The sequence below is a fragment of the Parus major genome, chromosome 19 (genome assembly GCF_001522545.3).
Source record: "Parus major isolate Abel chromosome 19, Parus_major1.1, whole genome shotgun sequence".
In the NCBI taxonomy this organism is placed as follows: Eukaryota; Metazoa; Chordata; class Aves; order Passeriformes; family Paridae; genus Parus; species Parus major.
In genome coordinates this window covers 4,032,416-4,051,912 of record NC_031787.1, presented here as the reverse complement: position 1 = coordinate 4,051,912, position 19,497 = coordinate 4,032,416, and the positions used below count along the sequence as shown (strand labels likewise).

At 44.9% G+C, this 19,497-nt stretch overlaps 1 protein-coding gene across 5 annotated transcripts in view; it reads left to right on the top strand.

The window, feature by feature from the left end:
* The window catches only part of AP2B1 (adaptor related protein complex 2 subunit beta 1), a 76,710-nt gene that overhangs the window by 11,062 nt on the left and 46,151 nt on the right, over positions 1-19,497 (top strand). For all 5 annotated transcript variants that reach the window (XM_015646638.3, XM_015646635.3, XM_015646636.3 and 2 more), the window contains exons 6-9: positions 10,975-11,165; positions 13,103-13,324; positions 14,312-14,432; positions 16,510-16,605. In XM_015646638.3, coding sequence (XP_015502124.1) covers positions 10,975-11,165; positions 13,103-13,324; positions 14,312-14,432; positions 16,510-16,605 — 630 coding nt within the window. The remainder of the gene's footprint in view (positions 1-10,974; positions 11,166-13,102; positions 13,325-14,311; positions 14,433-16,509; positions 16,606-19,497) is intronic.

The window sequence follows — 19,497 nt, the reverse complement described above, 5'->3', positions numbered from 1 at the left end:
GGTGCTGTCCCCTCTAGCAGGAGAGTGAAGGCTGCTGAGTGCTCTTTGTAAGACTTTCTAGAGACAGTAAAACTCGAGGTGTCTGACTGTCACAGGCAGCAGTCTGAGTGGTGGTGTCTCTCAGGAGATACAGACACCTCTTTTCTCTGATACCCAGCTCTTTTACAAGTTGCTCTTTTTATCTGCCTCCCTGATTTTTTTTTTCTTATGCCAGGCTTCTGTGTGAATATTGATGACTACTTGAAGATGCTTTCTTTGTCTAGGCAGCTCTGAGGCCTGTAGAGGAGCACCTGCTGTTCCAATTCAATGTGGAGGGAGTGCCTTGCAGCCTCTGAAGGGACTTGCTTGGGTTTCTTTAGTTCCACTTCAGTGCTGGCCCTGGTGTTCAGCAGCTCCCAGGCAGCAGTGGAGGTCAGGGACAGAACCTCGTCTTCTCCCAGCCTGGATTCCAGCTCTGTTCTGATGAGGTGAAGAGCTCTGGCTGAAAAGATGTGATACTTCAGGAGAAATAACAAGGTCTTGCTTGCCCTCTGTGCTTGTTATCTCTGTGGAACTCAGTGGTTTGGTAAATGAACCATTGGCTGACAGGAGAGCACAGATATGTATTTAAAAAGTGCATTAACTTAATATAGATTTAAATGAATGGAGAGAAGAGGGGAAAAAAACCAAAGGGCAATGTATGCTCCATTTGCTAAATAAACCTCCAAAAGTAGCACAGGGCTTCCTAAAAAAACATCAGGAAAACTCATGAGCTCCTTGGTGTTAATGAGGGTGGGCAGGGACAGCTCTCCTGAAGCTGTGCAGGGTCAGAATTACCTACTTCATGTTGTACTCACCTGCTCCTTCCAAAACTGAGGAGTCACAGCAGGAAAATGTAGTTTGGAGGAGTGGTGCTGATGAAGGAGAGGTCTGGAGTGTGTTTTCAGATCTGCAGGCTTTGAGAGGATTCTGTAGCTGGTGTTCTGCGTACTGGTTTGCCAGGTTGTACTATAGATGGGGTATAATATTGTTGCTTTTTAAGGGTGTATGCAGAGAGATTTTATCAAAGGTGTGAGGCTTTTAGAGCTGATTTAATACAATATTTAGTATTGTTACAATTTTAATAGAAAAGGACATTCCCTCTATAAGTTGATCCTCTTTGAAATTCGTGCCTTTGTGGCACAGTGGTTCCCTCAAAAGTACAGGAATTATCCATCCCTAATTAAGGTTCATCTTCCTTGTCCAACCACCCACCTCATTGCTGCTTTCTCCATGTGAAACTTCCTGATGACCTTGAATTGTGTTTGCCAGATAAGTTATGTTTGTGTGCAAATTGGTATTTATTAAGGTATTTTTCCTTGGAATGCAGTCCTGCCTGGAAGGTCTCTTTGAGTAAAATGTGTGTATCAGTATTGGCTATCAAAAGAGAGATTGCTGGAAGGAATGGTACAGATGGATCTATTCTGATGGCCTGTTCCTCTGTAAATGGTGCATCTCAATCATTACAACCTGTTAGCCAAGCTCATTCATATTTATATTATAAATGTTTCTCCTCTTTTGATGGCTTGTGGAAATGGGCAACATTAGATACTTAATGAAGCAGAATTTTTGAGATGGGAAATCCACACTTGTTCTCTCTTCTGAGAAATGAGGATTTTGAGCAGAAGCTAAAAAAGGCTGCAGCTGAAAAATTGTCTTCAAGAAGGGTTTTTATTATGGCTTTGTAATTGGTTGCCTCTAGCACATGAGCAAACTCTAAGCATTTTGGCTGGGTGTTGGAAGAGGAACATCTCCTTCTTGTGGCTCACTAATTGCCTCATAATTGTGCAGAGATCAGGGTGCATATTTCTCTGGGCTCAGATCACCTTCATCATAAGGATGTCTGATTAAGTTGGAGGTGACCTTGTCAGAAACATTTTGAGGTGGTTTTTTTTTTCCTTACATTTTTTGGATTAATGGCATTATTCTGTGTTAATTAACCAGCAGCCTTTGGGGATGTTCAGGGCATTGAAGTCCTGTTGAGGTGCTGTAGGTGCACAGCCAAGCTTCTTTCCCCTTTATCTGTATTTTTTTTGCTGTCAGGACGTGGCCTTAGTTCACATGAAGGGATCTTTTGTGCAGGTGCATCCCCTGGGTGAATTAATTCAAACTTCTCATTGCAGATATATTGATATGTGTGTATCTGGTGAGGCACCAGGTGGGCTGGTGGCTTTTGATAGCAGAGTTATCTGAGATATCTTGTGCAGGCCATGGCCCAAAACCCCTCACAAGGGCATGGTTCGGTTGCCCTGCAGAAGTTTGATTGTGAAGGAGTCTTTAATCTCATTTTACAGAAGGGTCTGAAGTGCCTGTGGCTGCCCTTTGTCAGTTGGGATCCTACTGAAGAGGATTCTTCCATAGAGGGAGCCCTCATTTCTTCCCAGAGCTGTCTCAAGGCAAATCCTTCATTTTTCACCCTGCATTTCTGCACGTGAAGCTCAGCAGAAGCAGGACTGGAGGAACATAAAGCTGGGGCCTGGCTGCCTTGGGCTGCTGCCCTTGCTCAGTCCTCAGCAGCTGTCTTGCTGTTAACCTGGGTATAATGCAGCTCAGAAGCCTGTTCTCCCACATGTTCTAACAAAAACATGGTTCCAAAATGAGATTTCTGTGCCCTGTTACTGCAGAGCATTGTTCACACCCAGCAGCAGGTAATAGTGAAAGGAGAGAGGAGTGGCCAGAGGTTCTCTGAGGTTGTGGAAAACTTTATTTTATTTTCTTTTCCTGCTGCTGTCTTGTTCTGGCCTTTGTGAATCACATATAATGAGTGCTCCTCCTTGGAGCATTGGGAGTGCTGAGCCCAGGAGAGGGAGAGCAGACCACGAGATGGCAGCAGCTGAAAGCAGAATGAGAGCTGACTATCTTTAGACACTTTATTTTGTAACTACTTCCCTCCTGGTTTTTATCCCTCCACTTGCTTTTCTTCAGGAATGTAAATATTAGCAGAAAAACATAAGAGGAAATCCATCTGAAGCCTTACTGTCTTTTAATATTTGAATGGAACAACCTTTCTCTCCAAATATTTTCCATCCTTGACCTTCTAAGGTAACTTTTAACCCATGGAATAGATTCCTTGCCCATCTTTCTGTTATCCACATGGCTTAAGTTAACTGATGTCACCTTCTCCCTGTTATTTTCTAGGTTCTGTTTTTAATTCCTTCCTGTAGCATTTCTCCTTCCTCATGCTGGATCCAAGGTTTTTCAGGTGTGGCTGTTCTGCTGTGTGTTTTTGTGGGCTGCACAGACTTTTTGTGCTGTGTTTTATACCCTCTGCATCACAATTTATTGGGAGAAACACTGTTGTGACTCAGCACAGAGTAACCTGAGATCACATAACTGATTAGTAAATGCACCAAGTGTGTGGAGTATAATTAAATTCTCTTGTACCTGGGGGTTTTTTTGCCTTTAGCATTAACACTAAGAAGGGAATCTGAGATCTGACAGCTGGAGGTGGTGAGGTCCAGCTCGATCTAATCCAAATTCCCTCCAGCAGTATTGAGTTTCCACAGATCACAGATGAGACTGAAAACCTGTAGAGATAAATCAGAGTGTTCTCCAGTCTCCCCTGCAGTGCCTGCAAGGGATGTGGGTTCCTTCTGTGCCAGAACTTCAGAATGGGTATGTGGGAGCTTCCTGGATGACCCTATGGAGGAAGATGATATTCCTTTTATTTTTCCTACTAGCTGGCAAGCAGAATGTCTCTGAGATGAATGTCCTGAGGAATGAGCCTGTTTAGGAACAAAAGGAATTTTTCTTCCCTGGGCCTGTCCTCTGCAGGAATTTTATCCCACTCTGTGTAGTAAAGCTGAGAAAAGAACCCCTTTCTGAGGAACTGTTGCTCCCCTAAGTCCCTAAAGGGCTTTGTGGGAGGCAGTCAGGGATGTGGGAATTGTCTTATCCAACAGGGAGTGGAGCACCACCTTCTCCCTGGGCACAGGAGATCACTTGTTCCTCATGGGGGCTCTCCCAGCCCTGTGTTTTCCCTCTGCAGCTGGTGTTTTTTCTGGTGGGAGGAGTGAGCTGTCACTGCTGGATGAATTCACGATTCCTGCTCATGAAGGTTGTAAGGACCTGAAAATCCACATCCCAGTATGGAGCTGAATATTGCTGGGCTCTGCAGCATCTCATCAGCCTGGGGCTGCTCCAGGATATCCTTTCTGTCCTGTGGGCAAAAAATATCCCTCTCCTTTTCAAGCTGAGTACTGCAGATGCAGGCTGGATCTTGAAGTCCTCCAACCATGTCTGAATTGGTCCTGTGTGTGTTTTGGGGTTTTTTTATAATGTTTGTGCTGCAAGTGGAGATAATGTTTCCTTCTGGGAGACACTTGATGGCATTTGTGGGCGGAATTTCTCTTACCCAGTGATGGATATGTTGCAGTGAATGAGGATGTTGCTTGGGGCTGTCCAAGAGTGGTGGTGGCACTTTGGAGCTCTCTAATGGATGCTTCTGCTGTTTACATGAGGCTGCCCAAGAGAAGAAGCAACACTTTTGGTAAATTGTGCAGCCAAAAGCAGCAATGAGCTGGGAAAGAGGTGGGGAGAAGCTATGGAGGAGCCTGTCTGAGCAGTGGCTGTGTTCATGTGTTGCTAGAGAGAGGAAATGTGGGAGATTGCCTGGCAGTGCAGAATCCAGCTGTGTGTGTTACAGGAGGCAGCAGCAAAGACTTAAAGTAGGGAAAAAGGGAGAGCTGCCACCTGTGATTGGTGGCCCAACTTCTGGTTTCCCACTCTGACCCCCTTGTTCTGCTGGTGAAACCAGCTTTGGCTTTGGAATGAGCTCCTGCAGAGGAATCTCACTTTCTGAGTAGGTATTTCCTACAGGTTGTCATCCTAAAGAGGTCTGAGGGGGTTTCAGGCATGCATGTGGGACTTGTGTTTTTCTTTGGTTGGTTTTGGTATGAAGGATACAGGTCTTGAGCATCTTCCCTCAAAGCTGTGCTTTTTCCCTGTGTTTTCAGTACTGGCAGAGAGGCAAGGAGTTTGATAATTTGTGAATTTCCATGGCTCCAGCGTTTGTCTTCCCAGACCCCTCATTTATAAAGCTTAATTGACAAATTCATCCATCAGAGACTTGTCTCCTTCCAATTACAGCCACCAGTATGTGCCTAATTTCCAAAGCATTAGTCTTGCTGAACAGATCATTCTAGGATCTCTAACATCAATCAGTGTGCTGGGTATCTTGTTGACATGTGTCTACATGTTATTTTCCATTGGAACAGACACTTCTAGCTATTGACAAGCACCATTTGTCAGATAATGTTGTGGTCGTGATGTTTTGTAACTCTGCACCCCCCTTTTTAAGGTTCTTTAAGGAATTTGGTGCTTTTTGCTCAGATCAGAGACAGCCCATTTGCCACTGGATGGTGCCAGCGAGAACCTCTGCAAAGAAAATTGCAAAAAATAAAGCAAAACGTTTCTGATGTGTGTGGTAGGTACCACACACATCACTGATCCAGACTGGGATCACAGCATAGTGATTTCTGGAAGGAGAATAAAGAGTTGTAGACCCTCTGTGTCTTCCTGTGGAGTTTAATTTCCTGCACTGAGGGCTGTTCTATGCCAAGGAGAAGCCCCTTGTGATGGAGCCATCCCTGAGCAGCTTCTTGCACACCTTCCACAAGAGTTTCAACAGTTGGGGGAAGCTTGTTTTCCTGCCTTACAGCTCACACATCCTGATTTTTGCAAGGATATGAGAGCAGGAGTGATGTTCCAGTCTGCCACAAAGTGCCATTTTTCTGCAGGGAAGTGCAAAACCCAGTTAGGGCAAGCACACCGTGGGAAGTGTAACACTTCACTTTCCTTCCATTGACACCTCCATAAAAATTCAGCCCACTTCCAAAAAGCAAGCCAGGAGGTCTTCCCCACCCAGGCAGTTTTTGGGATGTGACCAGGAACTGGGAGTGTGTGAGTCTCCCAGAGCTTTAATTTATATTTATACATATAAACAAGCATTAACAGTGTGAGAGGCTCTCTGACTGCATGGTTGAGGCATTTCATAGAATCATGGAATGACAGAAGGGTTTGGGTTGGAAGGGACATTAATGTTCAATCTGTTCCACCCCCTGCCATGGTCAGGGACACGTTCCATTATCCCATGTTGCTCCAAGCCCCTTTCAACACTTGCAGGGACAGGAATGCCACAGCCTCTCTGGGCAACCTAAGCCAGGGTCTCCCCACCCTCACAGGAAATCATTACTTTTGTAAAGTAAGAAATTTTAATGGTTCCTGGGCTGTTTTTAGGGAAGCAGAGTAAGGAGGGCTTGGAGATAGGATGTAAACAGGATGAGGGGTTGTGTTCTCTGGGGGGCACACAGCGTGGTCATAAAAATGAGCAGCCCAGTGAAACCCATCCATGGATGCTCTGAATCTCCCGTCTGGGAGTCTGTGCTTAATGACACGGATGTACCCTGCAGGTACAGAGTGCTCTTTGAAATGTCAGCACCTCTGCATTCTCAGAAACATCTCCTGGAGCCTGGCTCCCTGGAGGAGAGCTCCCTGGAGGGCAGGAGTCTGCAGCTGGGGAGGGAACGTTTCCTTCCCCCAGCATCTTCTCCGAGCCCCTTCATTTTTCCTCCTCTTCTTCATTTTCACTTCACTTCAACAGCATGGCGAGCCAGAGGTTCCTGTTTCAAGCAGCAGAACGTTGTATTTCATTAACTCCATTACACACTTGGTTTAATTTCCAATTAGCTTGGGATGCTAGGGAAATAATCTGATTGCTTCGACTGGTTGGCGTTCGGGATGTGCTGAGCTTCCCTCCTGTCCCCCCAGCCCCTGCAAAGCTTTTCCATGTGGGCTGCCAGGCAGACACACAGGTTTTCACCCACCCCCTTCCCTCCCTGGTGCTGTTTTATACCATTTGCTCTGAGCTGAAGGTTTGAGCTGCCAGAAGGAATCACTTGGAAATCGCAGTGCTCCTACCTCTGCAGCTTCCCGCGAGGTTGGGTCTGGTCTCTCTGGCTGCAGAGGGAGTTTGTCTGGAGGTGGATTTAAAACTGTTGGGCTCTTGTTAAAGCTGTGAGGTAGCTCTAAGCATAGAGGTTTGGGCTTTTTGGTTTGGGTTTGTTTTTTTTTTAATAAGAGCCTGGGAGATTTTGGTTATCCTCATCCCAGTGACTCTTCTCCAAGAGCCCAAATTTATTGGGAAATTCCAGCCAAAAGGAGGTTTATTGTCATTCTGCTCATCTGTGCTCCAAAGGGATGTTGCTGTGGCTGCATTTGAATAATGTCATTGTGTACCCAGGGTGAACTGATTTACATCAGCAAGCCAGGGACCTGTTACTGTTATTAATTATTATTAATTCTCCAATCTGCTCTGCATTTTTTTATTTTCTGGGGGATTTTTTAAGTAGATCACCATTTGGTAGCTCTTAGCTTAAAGTTGGTATTCTTAATTGTGAGTCAAATGAGGCATTTTGCTGTGGATTTAACTTGGAATTTCAAACTTTAAAAGATTTTCCTGTTCATTAGCTTTTTAGACTCACATATCTGTGGCTACTGGGTTGACTTCTGGTTTTTTCATTATTTTTGAGAACTCAAGACTACACCAGTTGCTAGTTCTATGTACTTTAAATCTGCTTCTTCCAATCTATGGGATAAATTATACAACTGGTTGGTTTTTTATCAAAATAAAAGTGGGGCATGTTTTGAAAAGCAGAGAATACTTTGTTTTGTAAAGAAACTTGGGGATTTTTCTTCCATCAGCCTGTGAAACTTGTCTAGTTCCTTAGTCCTATACCATTTGTAATGCTTTAGCTTACTTTTATGTCACTTTTGATTGCCCAGCAATTCCATCATTTTTTATTTTAAAGAGAAAATAACATCTTGTAACTTATCACTTTGTTCTTGCTGTTTAATGTAGTTGGACTTTATGATTTTGGTGTGTTAAGGAAGAAATGTCAGTTAAGCTGAAGACTTAAGGTTCAGCTTTGATATTGCAGATTAATTTTTTTCCTTTTGGCCAAAACCCATCCTTCTAAATATTTCCAGTGGCACCTCCATGAGTTCCAAAGCACACACTGGATTAGCAGGTGATGTAGTACAGGAATTGGTATTAAATGGTTCTTTATGGACTTTTTGCCATACCTGAGTGATAACTCTTGGTGGGGGATGCTCCAGTCCTTGAGCTGACCCCTCCCTTGGTGGGAGCAGTTGGCAGAGCAGGAGTTGTGTGCTGGAATTGTGCAGTGCTGGCTTGTGCAGCTCCATGTTCCTGTTCCTGCCTGTGGCAGTGCCAGGGAAGAGGTGAGTGTGTGTGCTCCAGCCAGTGTTTGTGTTGGACTGTTTCCTGGGAGCTGTTTGCCTTTCAGCTCTGCTGGGGCTGTGTGAAAAGCCTTGAAGATGCTGATTTTTGTTGGCATAGCACAACACCATAACACATCAATATGTTCAGTGCAAATCGCCAGCAAGTCCTTTTTTTTTAATAAATATTGCTTAAAGTTTGAATTTATTCCTCACCCTTTCACTTATCCCCTTTTGCCTCATTTATGTCCTTGGCACTGTGGTGCTGAGGTGGGGACCAGCTTTAATTGTGGACTGTGGATTGTAGATCCAAGCTCCTCTGGCACGACTGAGCTGCTCCAGATGTTTGACAACCCCTCCCAGTGCTTTTTCTAACATTCAGGGAAACCACAGCCCATGTTCCTAACTCCATCTGGCCTTCTGCCACTTCCTCATGGATGCTTTGAATGGAATTATGAGTGGGTTGCCACGTGGTGTCCCATCCTCACCTTTGAACTGGACATTTGCATTTTTGCTGACATGGACCCAAAGGATCCTGAGGGCAAAAGCTCATTCACAGTTTGGTCTCTGGGTTGGAGCTGCTGTTCTCCACCCCTGGGAACAGCATCTCTGTCCATCCTTTTCCCATGGCAAACACAGGAATAGACTCCATGGACCCTGCAAGGAAGGAAACATAACCACAGCTGCTTGGACTTGTACTTGCCCCAGGGTTTAGGGTATCCTGGAAGTGCCCAAAAACATCTGAATATGGCACCTGGGGACATGATTTAGTGGTGGGCTTGGCAGGACTGGGTTAATGGTTGGACTCAATGATTTTGGAGTTCTTCTCCAGTCTCAGTTCTATTCTGAAATTCTCTATTAGTTGCTAATTTATCAGTTACTACAACAAGGTGCCTGACAGTGTGAGTGCATTTGCCAGAGCTCCTGTCCCTCAGGACAACTGACAGATCCCTTTCTCTGATGCTTTGGCTCTGTAAATTTTTTTGTCAATTCAATTTTTTTTCCCCAAAGTAGTTTCATTTTATAAGTGCATTTTCATAAGGATTTTGAACTTCTCAGTGGCTTTTGTGATTTGTCTTCACTAGTAAACTTTAAAAATACAATGATATTAAAAATCTTTCACTTCAGTTTTATGCTGTGTCACATTAACCATTCAGGAATTAGGCAAATTAAATAATGAGGAGAACAAGTAGCCTATCTTAATAAGTTCCTCATTAAAACAGTACAAGAAGACAGCAGCACTGATTGCTAATGGTTTTGGTGACAGAAGGCTCATTCAACTAATGAAATTCATAAAATCTTGGATCAAAATCCTATCTCTGACCTCTAGGTGTGAAATGCAGAACAATCAACATTACTGGGCCTGTGCAATGACTTTGGAATATATTGGTTTAATGACGAGCAGGGATGGGAACAAGGCAGGGAAAGTTCTGCTTGTGCTGTTCTTGTTTCCATTGTACTGCATCAAAAGCATCTTTAGCCATCCAAACAATCAGATGATTTTAGATAAGATGGGTTTTTTTTGCCTTAATCTCATAGAAAATAACACTATAAATCTTCATTTGAGCAGGTATTTACTGGGGGGAGTTGGGCTGGACATGATGTACATTGTAAAATGTCCTGAAAATGCCTTTTCATAGGGGATTTCAGATTTGTGTGTCAAACTCAGCGTAAATCTCTTTTCCTGTTAGTTAAACAAATAAGACTTTAGCCTCATCTGCAGATTTTCTATTTTGTCTCTATATTCTGCAACTCTTCTATTTTAAAAAAAAACTGTTTTTTGGAGTCTGTTGGAATAACTGTTGAATCTGAGTTTGGAACTAAGAATTAGAAATTTATGCTGCACTCCCACTTCTGTTTGAGTCAAGCTGAACCCTGGACCTCTCTGTGTTTCCTTTCATCTGTGCTTAGAAAAGAGAAGACCTTATATAGTCCTAAATGCAGCAAGAATATTTTCAGGGATGTTGTGCTGGACTTTTTGCTTTACCATGGCTCCACAAAGCTAAAGGATGTTCTGGAGACTAAAACTGACATACAGGTTATTAAGAATTTAGCAGGGGTTGCCCATTTTAAGGAAATTGTTTGTTTGTTCTCAAGCTGTGTGACCTGCCAGTGCTACTGCAGAGCTGGAGGCTGCCAGGCACCTGCCAGCTCATTTCTGGGTCACTGTTAAGCCTTGTGCCATGGGGAAATGGGCAAGAGGCACACATTCCTGAATAAATAGGGTAACTGGTGGTTTGGGCACCTTGACTGTAAAGCTGAGCATCCCCTGGAACTGGATGTGGAGGATGTAGGGAGGCAGGGTGGTGGTGGATGCCATCTCCAGCTCCTTCCACAGCAAAGTCTCTTGTGATGTCCTTGTCCTGGTTCCTCGTTCCTCCCAGTGAAGCTGTGGGCTCTGCAGGTTGGTTGTGAGGTTGTGAGGCTGCATCCCAGAAGGTTCAGATAACTCAGATAACTCAGATAACTGATGTGGCAGCTGAAAGAGCTCCAGTTTGCTCCAGCACCGGATCAATCCCTGCCAACCACAGCTGCTTGGACTTGTACTGGCCCCAGAGTTTAGGATATCCTGAAAGTGCCCAAAAACATCTGAATATGGTACCTGGGGACATGATTTAGTGGTGGGTTTGGCAGGATTGGGCTGATGGTTGAACTCAATGATTTTGGAGTCCTCCAGTCTCAGTTCCATCTGCTGACAGGGAACTCTTCTTCCCACAGGTGGTAGCGAACGCCGTGGCCGCCCTGTCGGAGATCAGCGAGTCCCACCCCAACAGCAACCTGCTGGATCTGAACCCTCAGAACATCAACAAGCTGCTGACAGCTTTAAATGAGTGCACAGAGTGGGGGCAGATCTTCATCCTGGACTGTCTGTCCAACTACAACCCCAAGGATGACCGGGAAGCTCAGAGGTGAGGTGGCATTTTGGTGGCACTTGGAGCCTGCTGGGAGTGTTACAGCTCTGAGAGGACTTCTGGTCACAGGGCACTGTGGCAGCACAAATAAGACTTGATAAACTAGATTTAAAAACAAAGCTACTTTTGGTAGTTGGGGCTGATGCTGGAAACCTGTCCCTTCCCTCTGCAGAACCATTTTTCTGTTTATCTTTTTTTAGCTTTTTTTTAGTTCTATTTAAAAGGCTGGTTCTTGTGGGAACTGGCACTACTAAGAAGGGATCAGCCCAAGACCAAACCTGTAACAGAGGAAACACTGTTTGGAGGATTTCTGGTTTAAAGCAGAACTTTCCTATTTGGTTTTGCTGCTTTGAGAGGCAAGAAGCCTTCATAGGTTTGTGGGTTTCCAAAGTACTACAGGTCTGGGACTGAAATATTTTCATAACTGAAAACTAGTCTGTGGTATGATAGAAGTGAAAATAAAGGTAAGAAAATATTTTTCTTATTGCTCCAAATTCACCTTTGTGCTTTTACCTTTAGCTGCAATGGCTGAACCTAAATAGAAAGACTTTAGGTTTTGGGTAGTGGGCTGTTAGTTTGTGCACTTCAAGCTTCTTCCTCATCTGTCTCCAGAATCACAAAAAGCCAGATTGTGTTCCCAAGAAAACAAGGATTCAGCCAGAAAAGTAACTTGGAACAGGGAGACTCTGAGATGATGTATTTAATGCAGCTGATGTGGGGATGGAGGGGGAGGAAGCATCACAAGCCCACATGCAAAATCCTGGCCAGGCCATTTGGAATTTGATGGGTTTCTTCATTGACTCTGTTTCTGAGGCACAAAATGCACTGTTTCTAAGAAACCTGCCAGTAGTCTTGCTGTTTTGTTGTTTTTTTTTTCCCTTGTGATCTGTTTCTGTGCTAGAAATCTGCAGAGATCTCCAGGGTGTGAGGCCCATGTTTTCCCAGCCCTGTCAGAGGGAGCACTTGGTGTGAACACCTGTGGGCACGTCCCAGTTCCTCAGCTGCAGTTCCTCTGAAAAGCTGTTTATCCAACTGAAGGGGCAGGAACTCCTTTTGCTCCTTTGTGTAGAGTTTATCTCCTGGAGTCTGCCTCCACTGGGAAAGCCACCCCTCCTTTCCAGCAAGGCTGCAGGGTCACTCCCCTGTGCATGGGGAAACTGAGGCACAGAGAGAGGAGGCAGCTGGGACATGCAGGTAGCTGGGGGTGCTCCAGCCCTTATCTGGATTTCTCTGCTCTTCACTGAGCTGTGCTGCATCCCTTCCAGCATGGCTGAAAGCAAATCCTGCAGGGAAGGAAACTTCAGGAGGCACAGATGGGAATAAGATTGTTCTGGGTTAGCAATACGCAGGAGGGAGTGGGAAGAAACTTGACAGATGCTGTAAGAAAGACCATCTGAACCCGAACTTCCTTTCTTTTTGGGATAGGCTGTTTAGGATGCTGTTTGATTATGGATCCATTATGGTGAAGCTGAGCTTTGGGAGGCTATTTAGGTCACTCTTTCCTTGTGTATTCAGAGGAACAGAAATCTTTTTCTGTTGAAATGACAGCAATCCCCCAAGCGAGCCAGAAGCGTGTATCACCTCTGAATGCCTATATGGAGGCTAAAGTGTTTTTCCAGTAGCTGTTTTTTGTTAAAGTTATGTTTGTAAGCGACAGACAAGACCACACAAATGGAGAATACCACCAGGAAAAAGCAGGAAGTGTGGAATAGCTCCTGAGCTGACTGTGGCAGGAGAGAAGCTGTGAGAGAAGTCCCTGTTTGCTTCCTGCTGCGTTCAGGAAAACAGGGCTTTGCTCATTCATTGTGAGCAAAACCAAATCCAAACAGTGTCTGAGAAGCTGTCTTCAGCTATGTGCCGTGTCCTAAATTTAAATTTGAAATGTTTGGCACCCTGCAATCCATTTGAACCCTTTCTTGTGCCTGTGTCCCCAGCATCTGTGAGCGAGTGACCCCCCGGCTGTCTCACGCCAACTCGGCAGTGGTGCTGTCAGCAGTGAAGGTCCTGATGAAGTTCCTGGAGCTCCTTCCCAAGGACTCTGACTATTACAACATGCTGCTGAAGAAACTTGCCCCTCCTCTGGTGACCCTGCTGTCTGGAGAGCCTGAAGTTCAGTATGTTGCCCTGAGGAACATCAACTTGATAGTGCAGAAGAGGTAAAGGCTCAGGGGGTGTTATTTCTGTGTTGTCAAAAGCCATTTGGTTGTCTCAGACCTTCAGATGATTGCCACATGCACAGAATTTCTTTTAATCCAGTCTCAATCCCTTGAGAGCCAGGTTAAACAGTCTCATGACTCTGGTAGCCTGGACTGATTTCCTTTACAGCATACTTGTGATACCAGTTTCATGCAGTATTTCTTTACCTGCCTCTCTTCACCTTCTCTTTATTAGTAGTCAGAATTGCCCTGTATAAATCAAAATGGCAAATAGGAACAGTTCATAGTGACCTCACTGTGCCTGTGTTACTCTGTTCAGCACAGAAGCACCAGGCTGGTGACAGCAGCTTGGGGTTTTTCTCACCTGTTTGCTCCAACATTCCTGTTTCATTGCTGCTGATCCTTGCTGGAATGGTGGCATAGCTTGGGTAGCACTTTGTGATTATATTAGGGCAGAGTTACTGTGCACTGGCATCTTGCAAGTGAAAGTGGAAATGAATTTGTAGGATTTGCATTGAGATAAGGATGTTATTCTTTCACTGAAAATATTGTTGTTCACTGCCTGTCGTGGTTGGTTCAGCAGCTCAAGTAGAGGAAGTGGAGATGTGGCCATAGAAAGACTTGAATTATGCATTTTTGTATCTAAATAATCTTTTTATCCAGACTTCTTTCTTCAAATTGGTGCTTTCACATCCTAGGCATAAAATCAGAGTCAGAGAATGGTTGGGGTTGAAAAGGACTTTAAAGATCATCCAGTTCCAACCTCCTCTGTAGGTTCCACTTTCCAAATTACTGAGAGCCCTGTCCAGCCTGGTCTTGAACACTTTCAGGGATGGGAGTCCATGACCCCTCTGGTCTACCAGGGCAAAATGACACCATTCTGTTTCTCAGTGGATATTTGGGCAGATTTTTAAAGAAAAGATGCCTTTTGTTACAATGGTTTGGGTTTTTTACCACCTTTGAGTGACATAACATTGTTTCCTGCAGGCCTGAGATCCTGAAGCAGGAGATTAAAGTGTTCTTTGTGAAGTACAACGACCCCATCTATGTCAAACTGGAGAAACTGGACATCATGATCCGCCTGGCCTCCCAAGCAAACATTGCCCAGGTCAGCTGGGGCACTCCTGCTGTTCTCTGGGAGGGGAAAACCCTCCCCTGGTCCTTGTGTGAGCGTGTTTGCAGCTACTCCTGGAGTTATCCTGGCTTTCAGGCATCACTGTGCCTGGTAGAGTGCTGTGTACAGTTCTTTAATGGGAGGTGGTGGAGTTTCCCCCATAATTTAAATGTTAATAGCGTGGCATGGATGCATCGTGACCGTGAGGTGGATTTTGTTTCACAGATGACAATTCCAGCAGGAGAACTCGTGGCTCCTGTCAAATGAGTCACTGCCAGAGCTCAGGTTGGAATGAGAGGCTTGTTTCAAATGAGAGGGGTGTGCCTGTAAGGGAGGCATTCAGAAAGGCCAAACATTATTGGAGTGTGAATTTCAAGTTAGTAAAATTGTTAAAATGCTTGCACAGGCACTCTTCAGAGCTAAAAAAATCCTGCTTTTGCTTAAGTTGCTTCCAGAGTGGAAATAGCACAGAGCTGAAGCTGAACTGAATTGAGATTTGCTTTACAGTGTAGATTCTTCTTGTATTTGGTGTTGGTTTAATGCAGATCCTTTCCTTGGAGGAGGTGTTCTCAAGTGCATCCCTGGTCATGAGGCCTAACACTAATGCAGAATGATTAATGCCTCTGGTTAGTGCTATTATTGTCCTTTCCTAATTGTCACAGAGCAATTTCATTTAATGTGACATTTTGAAGCAGCTCCTTCAGCTCTCTCCTGATGGTTTTTGGAACTGAGCAAGGTAATTCATGCTCTTTTTGTGCTGGGGGCATGGAAAATATTTTAAAAATCAGTTTTTGTGAGAACATATTCCGAATTTTCTCTTTACTCTTGGTAGGCTCCACACCAATTTGAATTTATAATGTTCCAATAATATGTGCTGTTTGCATGAAAGGCAGCGGTGTCTGGAGGGCAGTTTGAGATCTGTAGACTAATGAATGAATCTCTCCTGCTTCTGAGGAGACATTCATAAAACAACACAAGCTTTAGCAGGAATATGTCCTGGAATGAGACCTGAGAGCAGCTTCCAGCCACATCCTCCTGTGCTGCTGCTGGAGATTCTCCATCCCCATCCTGGACCAGGGCACCAGGATGGTTCCAGCCCAGTCCTGGGCAGTGTTTGGGAAGCATCAGCTGCTCCAAGTGCTGAGCAATGTAGATCATCCAAGGAAATAATAAAACTTCTAAACACAGATGTCCTGTCTCCTCCTTGTAGATTTATCTGTCTGCAGTCTGGCCCTTCATGGCCTCTTTATCTTGTCATTCTTCTGAGCAATTTGCTTGGATGAGAGATTTTTCAAAGGACTGTCTGGCTTTGTGCTGCTCCTCTCTCCCTCACCATCCATTTGTGACATCACCATTAAATCCCTGATATCATGTTTGGCATGAGAAACTGAAATAAATTGAGCTTCTGAGAGAATATAAATTACATATGGTCTTTTCTTGAAATAATTTTTTGTAAGCTAAGTGATTTAAGACAAAGATTTTTGGTTAAAGGTCTGTAAGATCCCGGCTGATCCCGGGCTTAGCCCTTCATCGGTTTCAATTAGCAAAAACACTGGGAGAAAATAATAAATCTTAGTTTTTCAAGGGGAAGTATCTTCATGCTGTTATTAATCTGTGTATAGATGTTCCAGAGTGTCCTCAAATCTCCTCTGCATCTTCTGTTTGGATTCACCAGGGATCCAAAGGTTCATCTCAGCACAGAAAAGCAGAGAGCAGAAATGGTTGTCGAGAGCTTTGCATGCAGCAAATGTCTCTTCAGTGTAGGAAGGGGTAGAAACCTTTAAATTTGGCAGGGCTGATTTTTCCCCAGCTCTTGTTCAGAGGGATTGAAAATAATCAAGACCAGGCCACGTTTTGACTCTGTCCAGCCTACACCAGTTTGGATTACACACCAGTGTAAGCAGACCAGTGGGCTTCGGAGGGCGAGGCTGATGGCAGAGTTTGGCTGGGTGTGTGTGGTAGCTGTGAAAGAATATCCTGCTCATCTCCTGGTGTCCAGGCTGCATCAGCTGTGAGGGTGGGCTGGTCTCTGAGTATCCCCAGGGGTGACAGTGGTGTGGTGTCCCCACAGGTCCTGGCAGAGCTGAAGGAATACGCCACCGAGGTGGACGTCGACTTCGTGCGCAAGGCCGTGCGAGCCATCGGCCGCTGTGCCATCAAGGTGGAGGCAAGTATCTCATCCTGGAGGTTCTCTGTGGTTCCCTGTCTCCAGAAACAGTGATGGGCTTTGCCAGCTCGTTTCCATGTTGCTGGAATTTCAGTGGTGGCCCTCAAGTGGCCTGGTTATGGGCAGAGCACCTCTGGGCAGGGCATGAGCTGTGAGGACATCATGGGAGGGTGGGGTGCTCCTCTCATCTTGCAGGCAGAGCAAGGCACATCATTCATCCTTGATGGAATATTTTACTCCATTTGCTTTAGTGGAATAATGACCACTTGTCCATCCAACTCCTTTAATAGCTGTGGCCTGACCTTTTGAAGGGGGAAGAAGGAGGGATTGTACAGAGAAACTCAGTATTATGAAGCATTTTGTGTCATCCCTCCCCTCCATTTCAGCAGAACAGAACACAGAGGTAGAGAATTGCAGAGATTTGGGGCACTTAAATGCAATTTATACAAACAGAGTGACTCTACTTACGTAAATCCATATAACTTGTGGCTTCATTTGGAGTGTGCTCTCTTTTCCCTCAATGCTTATGCAAACAAGTTCCCAGGAACCTTTGCAGTTATCCAAAACAAGTCTGAAATGTCCTCTGCCATCCACCTTAAGTGCTCATAATAGAATATTGGTTTTTTTTAGTGATATCTCTGCTAATTTCCCTGTAAGTGAATCTGAAACGCCTGTCAGGAGCTCAGAAATCCTGTGAAGAGAGGCAAGATTTATGCTGTGGTGTTGGTACTTTTCAGTAAACTGATGACTGAGTGCAAAATGTCACATAAAGTGCTCTAATTTCAGCTGAGCTCATTTAGCTTTTGCTCAAGTGTGTTCCCATGAGCATTGCCTGACAGCAGATTTAAATAATAACCTAATCATGCCTAGCTTAGCGTGGTGTCAGTGCACAGGATTCTCTTGTTTCAGCTAAACTACTGCAAGCCTTTGCACAGAGGACACCAACTTCTGTCCTCTGGAGGGAATCAACTGCCCTTTTGTGCAGCTCTCCCTTCCTTCCTTCAGCTCTCAAAGGTTTGTCACTGCCAGGGGCTTTATTTGAAGTGTGGTGCCATGGAGCAGGGGCTGCTGCTTCTATTTCATGTCTGCAGCTCAGAATATCAGAGCACTCTTTCCATGCTGCATCCAGGCAGGAGCCTGTGTGGATGGAGCCACAGCAGTGACGTTAGGAAACCCTCCTGAGCATGGAAAAGGGCCACAGAGATGTTTAAAAGGAGCTGGTGACAGCCCTTTCTGCAGCAGTGCTGTGCTGGAGGGTGGGAATTCCTTTCAGTTTTCAGCAGGCACTTTCCCACTAGGATTTGGCCCTGTGTCTGTCCTAGCTGCACATGGAGGGTGGTGTGTTCCTGCAGCATCAGGGTGTTTTTAGAAGTTTTTACCCTATTCTGCCCTCTTCCCCTGCATTTTTCACCATCCCTGATATCACAACAGTCAAATTTGATAAGCAAAGGATTAGTAATGATGCCCCAGTGACCCTCTAATTGTAATTGTGCCTCTCCATTAGTCATTTCAACCTTCATTTTAGCACTGCTCCATTGGAGATGCTGCTGAGCAAGTTTCCTGCTTTGACAAGACCCGGATTTAAAGAGGGGAAATATTGAACAAGTCATCACAGTGTCCTCATCCCTAGGTTAATCCCTGTCCCCAGTGCATCTGTGTTTACTAGAGGCTGTTTACACTGTGAGTTGTGACTGATGGCAGGGCATCCTCACAGCCATCACTGTCCAAGTTCCCAAAGCTCAGAAATCTGCTTTTTGACACAGGACACAGCCAGTGGGAGCTGTTGATGAATGAGGATTCACAGAGCACCTCAGCTCTGCCTTCAGGGATCCTATCTTTTGTCTAATTGTCACTCCTGGGAGAGTGAGACAGAAATACATTTGTCTGCTGAGAGGTGCACCACAAAGCAAATGTTGTGTTCCCTTTGCTCCTGGTTTGGGATATGGGACCAACACCCACACTTAGCAGCAAGATTTTGCCCAGGCTTGAGCAGTCACATTATGTTGGGGGATGTCAAAACATCATTTCACATGGATAGGGCTGGAGTATTGATAGCTGAGCTGAGAGTTAAATTGGGTTTATCTACAGCAAACTCTGGTGTAGCTACACTTACCTGCCTTGTGAATTGGTTTGCTCCAGTGGCAGCATCACAAGAAACCATCATGTCATGCTTTGACTGTAAGGAAAACAAGCACCACTCCTGTGGGAAAAGGAAATGAAGTGGATGCAGTAAAGACAGGAATTCCTCTGGAGCAAAGGAGAAGCAGAAGGAGCCATCTTACAGGGATATTTGTCTCGTTTCCAAGAGACTCTGCCAGCAGCCTGGTTCTTAGAAATCATTGAGGCTTATGGCTGAGTGTGATGTGTGCTACTTCAGTAATCTTGTGGGCTTTCATTTGGTTTCTGCAGAAAAACAAAGCAATTTTGACTTTGGTTGCTTGTCCTTCCTCACTCCAACTTGAAAGCTGTTAGAGCTGCAGCACACTTTCATCAGTTTGCAGTGTTCTGCTGTCCCCAAGGATGTCCACCTTCAAAAGGCAGTGTTTACAAGGGATGGGGTGAGCTGAGATCAGTTTTGTTAGAGGGACTGCTCTTCTGGGCATGTGCCCACCACTGCTCACTTTCCTAGGGACTCTTTGGCTAAAAATCATTGCTGTGTATTTCAAAGTGGGTGTTGTGCTTTTCCTGGAAAAAAAAAAATCATGCTTCCAAGTGTCTAAAGAGAAGAAAACTTAACTTTAATTTGCTTTTCTTTGAATTGTACAGCTCTTAAAGCTGTGTTAGTTGTAGGCTCTGACAGGGCTGCACTGCTTGTTGCCAGCAGTGACTGGTGCTGTCGATTCTGTAGAATGGGTGTGGGACAGATTTACCCCCATCATGTCACTTGTTAAA